Source organism: Aptenodytes patagonicus, chromosome 1 (genome assembly GCF_965638725.1).
Source record: "Aptenodytes patagonicus chromosome 1, bAptPat1.pri.cur, whole genome shotgun sequence".
NCBI lineage: Eukaryota > Metazoa > Chordata > Aves > Sphenisciformes > Spheniscidae > Aptenodytes > Aptenodytes patagonicus.
The window spans coordinates 224,296,080-224,308,309 of NC_134949.1; the positions used below are offsets into that span (position 1 = coordinate 224,296,080).

At 49.1% G+C, this 12,230-nt stretch overlaps 1 protein-coding gene across 2 annotated transcripts in view; it reads right to left on the reverse strand.

Annotated features, from left to right (window-relative positions):
• Positions 1–50: 50 nt before the first annotated feature.
• Positions 51–12,230, reverse strand: part of MYO7A (myosin VIIA) — a 108,636-nt gene continuing 96,456 nt past the window's right edge. For both annotated transcript variants that reach the window (XM_076328470.1, XM_076328471.1), the window contains 11 exons: positions 11,050–11,203; positions 10,777–10,932; positions 10,246–10,351; positions 8,459–8,572; positions 7,769–7,856; positions 7,035–7,141; positions 5,928–6,113; positions 5,041–5,157; positions 3,819–3,902; positions 3,163–3,282; positions 51–2,424 (listed from right to left, as the gene is read on the reverse strand). In XM_076328470.1, coding sequence (XP_076184585.1) covers positions 2,335–2,424; positions 3,163–3,282; positions 3,819–3,902; positions 5,041–5,157; positions 5,928–6,113; positions 7,035–7,141; positions 7,769–7,856; positions 8,459–8,572; positions 10,246–10,351; positions 10,777–10,932; positions 11,050–11,203 — 1,322 coding nt within the window. In that variant the 3' untranslated portion in view covers positions 51–2,334. The remainder of the gene's footprint in view (positions 2,425–3,162; positions 3,283–3,818; positions 3,903–5,040; positions 5,158–5,927; positions 6,114–7,034; positions 7,142–7,768; positions 7,857–8,458; positions 8,573–10,245; positions 10,352–10,776; positions 10,933–11,049; positions 11,204–12,230) is intronic.

Below are 12,230 nucleotides of genomic sequence, written 5' to 3' on the forward strand. Positions count from 1 at the left end.
GGAGACACCACCTCAACCACACAGTGCAGAACAGCCTCCCACAAACCACTTGATGCTTTTTAATTAGAGTATTTTGCTTGGACACATGTTTTTCATGTTACATTGCTTGGTGTGAATACAAAGAAGCCAGCAGACGCCAATACATATGACACACAGGCACACACACACAAAGTCCTGGCACCCCCCAAAATGGTGGGGTGCATGAGAGGCTGACAGAGCTGTGAGTGGAGGGACGAGGGTGGTGGTGGGGGAAAGCTGGCCCAGGACAGCGCTGGAAAACATTGCTATGCTGCATCTTCTACTGAGTGTGCTGTGGGAGGCAGGGATGGCTGGAGACTCACGAAAGCGGTGGTGGTGGTGGGGATGATGGGCATGTGTCTAAGGACGGGTGGGATCCCTGGGACAGCTGGATCACGGCAGCTAGGGAGGGGAGAGAAGCATCAGAGATGGATGGTGAGAAGGCAGCTTAGCTCCCAATGTAGCCTTGGCTGGTGTAACCACGCTCCCATCACCAGAGTGCCTTGGGTAGGGGGGACAGTGGAGGAAGGGGATCTCCTAGCAGCCCTGTCCGGCTGGTGGATGTCTCCATGCAGCATCTCATTCACTTTGGTGGAGCAACAGAGGTCCAAAGTCACTGCTGCATCCCAGTCGGATGTCACGGTCCTTGAGGTCCGGTAGGCAGTGCTGCCGACTCTGCCTGGCGTGCCATGATGTTGGGTGACCAAGCCCAGCTGAGCTTAACAAAGCAACACACAACACCCTACAATATGGACTTTTATGAAAGCAGCCAAACTCAGCCCAATGCACAGGACCAAGAGAGGTCTCCCACATCTACTGAGATCCACTTAGTGTTAGTGACACCAGCACCAGGTCTTGGTGGACAATTCTCACCCTTCCTGTTGCCACACACCCAGGCACGTGCTCCTTTGAAGCCTGGATTTTGGAAAGGCACCCCAGGCTCCTTCCCCTGTATCCCCCCCAGATACAACGTGGCTTCAGCCTCCTCTCTGCTGGCAGGTCCCATCTCTGCTCCAAAGCAGGCTGGTCCACACTGCGTGGCGTCGGGTGGAAGACAGGACAACCAGCCAGCAGATTAGTACAGCCAAACAAAGATGGAGAAAAGCCCACTGAAATCAAGGGCCTGCCCTTGCTGTGAGTGGTTCAGGTCCAGCTGGGACTCGTAAAGAGCCTTTTTATACAGCAACACACACACAAAAGCACAATAAAATCATTAGCTGTTTCCAACCCTGATGGCCAAGTCCGTGTTTGAATCACAGCTCAACACAGGCTTGGCCTCAGTCTTCCAAGCGTGGGGACTTCAAAACCCCTACATCCGTATTGAAGCTTGCAGTAAAGATCCTCCCAGGGTTAATTTGCCTGGACACAGGGGGCAAAAGGAGATAATTCGTCTTCCAAGCTTCACTTCCAGCTGAGCCCATAAGTTGGGAAAGATGTGCCTTACTCAGCCTCCGGCAATCACGGCTCTGGGGGAATCCCTGGGCGAGGGATTGTCCTGCAGGTCACCCTCAGCCCCGAGTCGGCGTCCAGATACCGGCACGAAATGCAGGATTTTTTTTTTTCCTTTTTAATATTTTAAAAAATAAATAGAAGAAGAAACAAAACTTTAAAATTTGTTCTTTAAATATTTCCAGCATTGCACAGACAGCACTTTAGTACTCTAGCCTGTTCGATCAGTAGTTTGTTTATTCTGATTCCTAGTTAAAACGTGCTCCTCCCAGCCTGCTTTTTCTTTCTGTCCTTCTTAAGAACACAACGTATTCTTTTCTAATGTCAGACAACAAGAAGCCCTGCAGTGTTCATTGGATATCTTTCCAGCATAGGTTGGAGCTCTGTTATTCCTCTTCAAACCTGAAATGCCCATAACCTCACCAAAAGCCGTTAGCATCCCGATAGCTCTCCCTTACTTAATAAAAAAACAAAACAAAACAAAACAAGCCACACGCACACACACACACAAATCCTCTTCCAAGAGCCTTTGCGATGCCAACCGTTGGGTTCAGGCAAACCTCCTGCCGGAGTGTCTTTGCTCAGTCACTGTCTGAGAGCAGTGGTGTCCCCTGGAGATCTTTGAGGTGTAAGATGGAGTCGGGGTGCAGGGTGGGGAAGGAGAACGGGAGGTCAGAGATAGTCGTCTTCGCTGGAAGGGGAGGTGGGATTTGACCCCTCAAGGTCAGAGTCCAGCGAACTCCCTGATGGTGTTCGGCTCATCTTCCACATCTGGGAGGCAAAGGTTCTCCCCCAGCTGCACGGGTATCCCACAGGCCTCAGCTGGTGAATTAGCCCCATGGCCACCTGCCAGTGGCTTCTTGCAGTTCACTTGCTACCCTTTGCACTCCTCTGTTTGCTCATGGCTGTTAGCATCTGGCTGATGTACGAGGTCAAAAGATCATCCATCTTGTACCCCTGAGGAGGAGAGAGATGTTACCTGCCTTTAGAACACAGTCTCTGGTTCGTGCCTCCTGAACACACTGACTACCAGTTGTTGACTTTCAAGTTTTCAGGTACATTTTGACCTGTTCCACCATTCTCCTTGGGTGAAATGACACCACCACAAGGAACACAGTCCAAACATAATTTACAGTGTTGAGATGGAGGAACTTACCGTCCCAGGGTGCTGTTGAGGCTAAGGATGTAGGGAGCTTTGGATGGGACCTGGATTTTCAAATGGCCAACAAAATCCTGAATGCCTCAAATTAATAACAATTAATCCAGCAGGAATTTTTATCCTTCATGCTTTGAGTTTAAGATAGTCTAGGAGGAGGTTTGTTGCTGTGACTGTTACTAGGGACAATCTGGGCAAAGGATCTTGGTAAAAGGGCTCAGGAGTTCCCCCTGAGCCCACATCTGCTTTAATATGCTTTTCAGTCCAGTGACAGGGAGCAGTGCCTCATGCTCCTGAGATGGCAATGTCCCAAGCACCTCAGGCTTGCTCATAAGTTGGATGATGGACCAAGTGAGAGCCCTGACCCATTGAGCAGAGCCATAGGAAATCCAGAAGGAAAAAACACATCGGGGGCTCTTCTAAGAGACCACCTTCAGCCCAGAGCATCCCTGAGACACAAATTGCTGGAAGCATTTAATTTTGCCTGCCAAAGTCAGGATTTGGTTTAACTGTGCCCAATAATCTTTAACACTCCTTACCAGGGAGGTCTCACAGAGCAGCTTGCTTCCTCTCACCAGGTTGCCGATGGTTATATGGAAGTACGTGTTGCCACTGCTCCAGTTGGAGATCTTGGTGAAGGGATGAGTGATGAGAATATCCTGGTGGGAACACAAGGCTGACACTCAACATGCGACAGCCTCAACTTTCACGAAGGGCTGTGGGGACTTCTCATGCCCTTGCTCACTTTCCATCAAAGCAGACCAAGGACGTCTGCTGAGATGAGACTGTACCATGGCCTCATGGGAATGGCAGTGAGATGCAAGACTGGATCCTCCAGTGCTTGTGGTGGACTGCTGTACTAGAATGTGGCTGGTGGAAGTAACTAGTAGGAGCTCATTTACTCCAGCTCCTGTCCTAATGTCTGTGAAAGGATTAAGGAAAGAGTGTGTGTATCCTCCCTCTGCAGGGCCCTAACAGTTGATGCTCCCAATCCATCTCCTGTTAAAAAAGGCTGGGCTGTCTCTGTGCAACAGCGAATTTCTGCCTCCAGAAACTTTTCTGGCTATCCAGCCTTTCTAACTAGGTTTAATGAGAACTCCTGAAGTTCTGAACAACACGGTCTTTCGGGTGACCTCTGTTGAGGGGTTGGGGAGTGGGCTCAGGAGCATCTGGTGAATACCTCAGTTTTGCTTACCTTGGTTTTGGGATCGATGAGGCTGACTCCATGCTTATTGATGGCAATTAGAAGGATTTCCGGATAATTTGGCTCTGTAGTTTGCTGTTGGAGATGAGATGAACTGGTTAGGGGATGTGTCATGCAAAATCAGACCCCTTCCTATTTCCTCTCTCCCTGTCTTCTCCTGCCAGCATTTGGTGGCCCATTAACTACTATCCAGTTTATCCTTTAAAGATAAACATAGAGCTCATTAAGGTATCAGCAATAGTCAGGGCTGTCTAGTTAAGTACAGATCTCCTAAATGCATGATAACCAGTGGGTGAGTTGCTGACAGCATTAAGTTCCTTGCCATTGGCAAGGAAGAGCTGTGCCAGGCTGGCAAACCCCAGACATCTCCTTTCCCCCTCAGTCCCTCTGCTCCTCCTCATGCCTGCTGCTGTGGACCCAGGCCAAGACTAGACTGCTCTGTCCCCTTCAGATCTTTACATTCAGTTTTGTTCCTGCTGGTAAACCCTTCTCCCAGCCCTGGGCCATGAGGACATTCAATTTGTTCCATTGATGAGGTAGGGCACAGGGGATGGGGGCTCAGCTTCTGGCCCTGCCACAGATTTCTTGGCTACCAAGTCACTTTTGGTGGGAAAATCACAGGATTTAATCAGATCCCTTATGCCATCTAAGATGGACATGACAGAAAATGGGGTGCCCAAGTTCAAGGAACTGATGAGTAATTTCAGAAACTTGTTTCCAGCCCAGGCTCACTGTGTGGTCATTGAGAAGAGGGAGTTGCAATAAGGTGTCCAGAATACTTGAACAGACTTCGTGACTACTGGCCTCTACTGTCTTTGATGGGAGCCTGGTGCCGTGGTGGGTGGTCTGGATTTGGTTCGTGGTGCGTGCGGGCACGTCCCTTGGAAAACTGCACGTTCCCCTTTGCCTTGGCAAAAGAGAGAACGGCTCTTGGCTCTTCAGCAGCACAGCTACGAATACAGACCCAATGACTGAGATGTGCTGATGCTGAAGCTCTACAATTCCTCTGCCTGTGTAAAGACGCAGGGCAGCAATAAATGAGTGTATCGGCCCTTTACTGATGGAGAGTCTCACACTCTTTCCCTGCTTCATCAGGATTGTCCTAGTCTGGTCCAGACACTGGGACAACCCTGCACACCTGGAACCTCTCTGTGATACAGGGCTCCTGACCTTGGCTCAAAGCTGCCAGAGAACCCCCAAACAAGGCAGGTACCTTCACTTCAAAGAATGCTGATCCAAATGTAGGCCACTTGAAGATAATCTTTAGGAAGGCAAGCTTGGCTTCTTCTCTTGTTTTGCCCGCGTGCTTATTGTAGTATGCCACAATGGACTGCAACAGAGAACACAACAGAGTTGGAGGGTTTGCACTACCTAGCACCAGGGATGTTTGCAGGGAAGGAGCGTCAGTCCCACAAAGATGGTCGGTTCTAGTCTCTGCTCCAATGAACACTTCACAAAAATGCTGGGTGGTCACTGGAGCAGGGCCTGGAACCAAGGCAGGTCCTTCTTTCTTTAGATGAGCTGTGCTGGTGACTCCATTAAAAGGATTATAAGTTTTGATCCTTCAATTTATGCAGCAGAGGAGACTGAGAGACCTTCAACCCAGAGAAGCTGATAGCTCACTGGTTAGGCATATGGCTGAGTTCAGGTCTCAGGAAACAGAAAGGACTTATAAGACTATTTCTTGGCAGTGAGACACCGACGTTACTTCATGGCTGTAGACCTGTCTGTACCTGTGCCACAGCTCTCCCTGTGTAAAGCAGGGAGAATTACCCCTCTACTCAATAGTCTGCCTTAAACAACAGACCTTTACATGAGACTGTCTACCAGCATGTGTCCGTATGGTGCTGCATCCAACACTACAGCCACAGCCACATGCAGCACAAAAAAAACCCCGCTGCAAGGCATGCATGTGTGAACACACATGTACAATCCTTCCTCTTGGCGATGCTGGGGAGGCTGCAGCTCTGCTAAGGCTCAAGAGGAACACGGGCCACTCATTCTGGCAGCCCCACTTCAACGTTGAACATTAGGCAAGTCACCCGAGAGGCTGGGCTTCCCCCAGCCAGGCCTGGTGTGTGTCTCAAGCTGCTGTTTTACCCTTTTCCAGTCATCTGGAGAGAGCTGCCGGATGAGGTCCTGAGGCACCAGTTCCTTCAGGAGCTTGGGGATGCTGGGGAAATAGGACTTGTCATCCTCAAACTTCACCCGGTAGATGAGAGCTGCCAGCTGCAGGACCTCTTCCCGTGTGCACTTGTGGTAGCCGCGCAGGTACTTTGGTAACTCCTGCATGGGGGAAAGAATAATTCAGAGATAGAGGGGATGACCACAGACCTTCGTCCTCAGATGTTAAACGGAGTTTGTGGAGGTCTCCAGCCCCTGGCTAAGATGCTCTGCCCTGGGAACACTCGTAGCAATTGTGCTAAATGTGGTGGAGAGGCAGCTGCTCAGCTGAGACCACACTAGATGTCTAGAGATCCTCTCTGGTCTAAAACAGTCTCCTGTTATGTGAAACAGGGTGGTCCCTGTGTTAGCTATCACGTGTGTGAACCTACAGTCTTGTTCACCCTCCCTCATCCCAGGAAATCCACCCCTAAGTAATGGCCACTTGGAATTGAATGGGTTTTCTGCTTTTTTTGCAATTTTAAAAAATCTATTCCCTCATTACCAAAAGTGTCTGAAAATGTGTCAAGTGACTAACTCAAGCATTAAGGGATGCAGTCATATTAGGACAACCACTTTATCCAGGCAAGAACACAGTGAGTGTATGTGTGCATGAGAGAGAGCTTTGGGACATTAAGGTGTCTCTTCCACCCCAGAAGAAACAAGAGCAGAAGAACTGCAACTTCTCACCTAACTGCTGGGACCGTCACAGCTCATCCCCACAAATGGAGGTGGCTGAAAACCCTCAGGATGCTTCTGAATTCAGCATCGCTGCTGAGGCTGCCAGCAGGACACACTCTCTCATGTTTCTTGCTGCCCACCCAAAAGCAGCTGGCCCAAATCCCAGCTGAGCTGGTTACCCTAAAGTGCATGAAGGCTGCTCCTTGCCATGCAACTCAACAGCGCTCTTTGTAGTGCTCTATTTAAGGCAAGAGTTCTTCCTATTTAATGCAAGACTTGGTCCACCTGCAGATAGACAAAGTCTTTCTAACCCATTCTTAATTCCTCTCAAGTCTCCACTCTTATTGCAGGGTCCCGGCGTACCTGGTAATAGTGGAATATTGAGTCTGCCATCGAGTCCTTTCCAGGCGTTGTGTTTGTCCATAGCTTTTTCATGAAGAACACTTGGTAGGTGAGGGAAGGCACTATACCTGTGCAAAGGAAGCAGGGAGCAGATATGTAAGAGCAATGCTGTGAGCATCAGCTGGCAATCGGTGTCCCTGCAAGCCAGTGGTGCCCATGTGCCGTCACAGCTTGCAGGGACAGGGGCACTCACAAGGCCAAATGGGCTCTGACCTTGCAGGGAAAACCACACCTTTATCTTGCAAAGCTTTAATCAAATGGAAAGAGCGTATGGATTCATTTGCATGGCTGTACTTCAATGATAGTGCTCATACCTAATGCAGGACTTGCACCCTGGAGGCACCTGTGTCTTGCAGCCACTGATACATTCAACAGAGCTGCAGCCAGCTCCGCTGCAGATGCGGGCAGCGAGGTGAGATGAATCCCACCACTGAAACTTTCCCATGGGCTGGCCCTGGAGAACTGCCCACCAGCAGGTGCTCCTCGTAGGGGCCAGGTCTAGCCCTGGAGCAGAGGTCTTGCTGCTCCTGGACAGATCATCTCCCAGGTGCTGTCCCCAGAGCTGGTGCAGACAGCACAACCACAGCAGTGTGGCCCAACAGACGGGGCAGACTGTGTGGTCAGTCTTGTTTGAAAGGGCTGGAGAGCTCTAGGAGGGCTCTGTGTGAGTCACAATGGAGAAAAGTCACTGTTACCATCTTTTGCGGGTCTTGCTTTCTTTATCCAGTCTGTCAGGTGTCTCACAAAGTCAAAGAAGAAATCTCCCTCGGGCACACTGATAACCTGGGGGACACAGCACATGGTTACAAAGGTTGAGCAAGTGGCAAGAGGCCACAGACAGTGTTGGCCATTGCCCCATCTGCTGTAGCTGTTCACTGCTCTGTCCCGCTTACACTGATGTATTACAAACTGCTGATGTGAGAAAGTCACTGCCAGCACCTTGCTGCAGGCTCTGTCTCTAATTTCACCCATTATTCCTTATTGCAGCTTCCTGTTTCACCGGAACGATTCATTTCCCTTCATGATGACTATCTCCATAGATTTCTCCCAGTTGCCTGAGGCAGCTCTAAGCTGCGTGTTTTTCTTGCTTAGTCCTTTCTTATAAACCCGACTCAGCAACAGGCTAGGAGAGCTTTGCCTGTCTGTATTTTAAGCCCTTTGGGATGATTGCTGTAAGTCAGGGCTGTGGGACTAAAAATCTCACCTGTAGCAGGTTGGATCTGACTTAGAAACACCACGCTGCTTGCAGAGAAATGCATCTCACCTGTGAGGGTGCAGATAGCTCTGGCTCCACCAACACTGGAGTTGTGTACACATGTACCCGCTGGCAGGTGGGTCACCCCGAGTGCCTGGGGGCTACCCCAGCCTCTGGGTGGGTCACTCACCTTGTCAGAGATTTTGACGAAGAGGCTGAAGCCCTCAGAGGACTTTAGGAGTAGCCTGTTGGAGATGTTCTGGCAGAAGTCCTTGGCTTTCGTGCTGGACTCCACCTCAAATGCCTACAAAGAAAGGAAGATCCTCACCACTGCTACCTCAAGCTTAATTTCCACTTTAGGCTCTCTTTGAGGAACTCTAGGCTCAGACACGTGAAGGGATTTAGGTGCCCACCACCAATGAAATCAGTGACATTGTGGATTATGGCTCTGGGCATGGGAAGGGACATTTGCAGAAGCTCAGCCACGCTACTGCTGTACCGTTGTGCTTTGTGATGCTCTATCTATATCCTGTGCTGGCTTATCCAGGGCTCCCCAGGCAGCACAAGATATTTTTCTGATCTAACAGTTAGGTCTTGGAGCTATTTGTCTAGGGGGGGTGGAGAGAGAGAGCTCCAGGCTGATTTGTCTCAACTGTCTCTCCACTGATGATGATGATGAGGTCAGACGCCTGGCTTAAACCAAATGTCTGACTTCTGGATAGCTGGAGAGAGGGGAGATGACTCCTGCTTTATGTGTGGCTGGGATATCTAAAGGACTGTCCCACCTGCATGCAGGTCCCAGCCCCTGTTTTGCCTTTTGAGCTGTGCTCAGCATTTACATTGCCTCAGTTTTGCTCTGCCCACTTAAAGAGATTCGGTTCATAGCAGTTTAAGGAATTTACGCTTCTGACCACCGCATGCATGACTGCGTTAGCCTGAACCACGAAACCACCAGGACCCATATTCCATACCCCATGAAAGACCAGCCTGGAGCTCAGTGCTGCTGGTGTTCAGCAGCCCTTTGGTGCAGACGCATGTTCTACCAGGTCCTGCCACGGCCAAAAGGATCACAGCAAACCCATCCAAGTGCAGAAGTCCCCACTGCCTCCTTCTACCGGCTTTCACGCAGATGCATGTGTATAAAGCAGTGTCATGCTTACTGCTGGTCATGTAGAAAAGATACTCGAAGTGATGAGAAATCCCAGCAGTTCTCTCAACTCTCTGTTACAGATAAACAAGGACACGTGCAGCTGCTGGAGAGGAATCATCCTTTTCCCTCCATGTGTGTGCACTGCTTTACACAGAAACCCACTTGGAAACACAGGAATTTAGTTGTGTCCAAGGGCATGAGGGGAGAGGGAGATGCGAGCCTCACAGGAAGACTAATCAGTAGCATGAGACAGCAGTATCTGCAAGGACATGCATATCTGCTCTGGCATCAATGTAACTAGCTGCCTTATTAGCATGTAAGATGCTTAATGAGAGGTTCCTGAGTGCAGCTATGATTTCTGCGTCATCTCAGGTCAGAAGGTATAATTTCAGTTACCTACTTGTCAGTGCTGCCATAGTCTGCCCAGTCCCCAGGGAGCCCCATCATGGTACCCCACTGGGTATAGTTGGGTGGACGATATCTGTCGGTCTAGGCTGCAAATAACTGATATCCAAGGCTTATGAACCACTGAGAGTGAATGGAGATGAACCCACCCGGTTTCCTTCTTTCTGGGGTCATACTATAAAGCCTCCAGTGAACACCAGCACAGCACCCACGTCTTGAGAAAGGTGAATTGCAGTAAATCAAGCCCCTGAGCTGGTCAGGGTAGATAAGGATGGGTTTTCCTTACACTGCTCTTGCCCAGAGTCTTCTGGGAAGGCTGAGTTTTTCTGAATCAGAACCAATATTAGCCTCTTCTGAGATTTTCATAAGAAAATTGACATCCATCCTGACAGAAAAGAAGAATTTCCTTCTCCCCCGTTTACCTCATCGGTGTCATCAGGGAAGTAAACCTTGTGGAAAATTTGGGTGGTTTTGTGTTGGATGGCTTCCACTTCTACCAGATGAGGTGGGTACTTCCTGGATCCATTCCTGCAAAACAGGAGACGGTAAGTGCCACAGCCTAAAAGCAAGAATCCTTTGTTTAAAATCTTCCATTTTTATACATTTTCTTTTATGAGTAACTTCGGCTACTTTCTTAATATTAGGTTTTCCCCTCAAAAAAAAAAAAGAAGAAAGAAAAATTGAAATGGGTAATGTCTATTTGCTTAGGGTTTAGGTGACTTAAATGGAGATGGCAGGACAAAATCGACTTAATTAATCTCTATTTTTCCCCAGACAGTTTACCAGTGACGTTTTCCACCCGATGCCCCTTTCATTCAGCTTGGTTGAATGCAGAGAGAAGCTGTGAACTTCCACTGTCCCCCCAGCCACCCCAATCTCTCCTACTCGTATTTTCTCATGCATATTTGGATGCCGTGGCACGGTCAGGACTAGGAGGTCTTTTGGTGCCGTACCTCAGGGCTTTCTGGAGTCTCTGGATGCAGTCTGCCGCCAAGGGGTGATGTTTCCGGGACTGCAGGAACCTCTGGACATGGGGCAGGAGGATGTTACTTGGAGGGAAAAGGCCTGTACACAACCACAACAGCTCCCAGCCTTTCTCTTCACTGTACCTACACGAGGAGAGACCCGGGAGGAAAAAATATCACTCACGGCATGGACACTTCAGATCTGCTTTGCCTAACACACAGGCTAGTGCATTTGTGCCGAGGAGAATGAATGACGCTTACTTGATGTGGTTGTCCGTGAGCTGCTTGAGGGTCTGGCAGTAGACTTCATCCTTCAGGGGTTCGGCTTTCAAGGCACCTTCAAATATTTGGTCTGTCAGCTCATTGACTGAGCGGGTCCTTTTGGAGGGGTAGTCACCCATGTATTTCAGCACTGGTGGGAGGCAGGAGTCAAGGATCGGCTAACCGGGATGTTTGGGGAAGCCCTTCTGTTGACGATGTGATTAAAGACATCCTACATATGACTACAGAAGTGGCTGCAATTTGATGGAGGGGGCACAGTGTATGGTAAAGGTTTTAAATTGCCTGAGGAGATATCCAGAGAGCTCTCTACTTTTATCATGCACCATCTCAGGTTGAAAGAATTGCTTTGCGGTCAGGGTGTGTAGACCTAAGAAAGCTGCGTGTGATTATGTGTTACCTGATCACACATACAGGTACCACTGTAAAAGACCAGATTTTCAGCTGGTGCCAGGCACCAGTGGAGCTGCAGTAACATAAACCAAATGACGACCTTCACCATCATGCCATATTGCAACTATTCTGCATGAGAACAGGCCACAGTTTTCTGAATTATCATGTATGATACAGCAAGAGGAAAAGGATAAAATTGCAAGTGTCCTCTTATTTTTTTGCCAGCTCTTTTAATTCCTCCTCCTGTTATTATTTGCTAGTAAGAGGAAACCAGTAGTAGCAGCAATAGTGTAATATCAATCAGTAACAGGCTTACACCAACAGAACTGTTCAAACCATAAAGTCTGGATCCTAGAACAAAGCTCCACCAAAAAATAAAGGCTACTTCAACAGATTGGATCTATGTCTGCACTCAGCTCATCTCTCCCATGCTGTGTATATTCCTCCAAGTAAGGGTTATTCAGGCATCAAACCCTGTCCCCAAGGCCGTGTGGACTGGTTTGCATTCACACTGGATTAGGGCTACACCCTTCCACAGCAGATGCATTTTGGAGAGGCACAGCTGAAGCAAGCCAGAACAGAGCTGGTGAGTTAACCACTAAGCAGCATGGACCAGCAGGACTCAATAACTTGCTCCCTGGCCCTCATTTATTAAGATGTACTGACACCCCTCAGATCTCAAGGATGCTTGAATACAGATTTCAGGATCAGGCCCAAGCCTGTGACATGGTTCCAAAGCCCTTAAGAGGGACCACAAACCTTTCCATGGG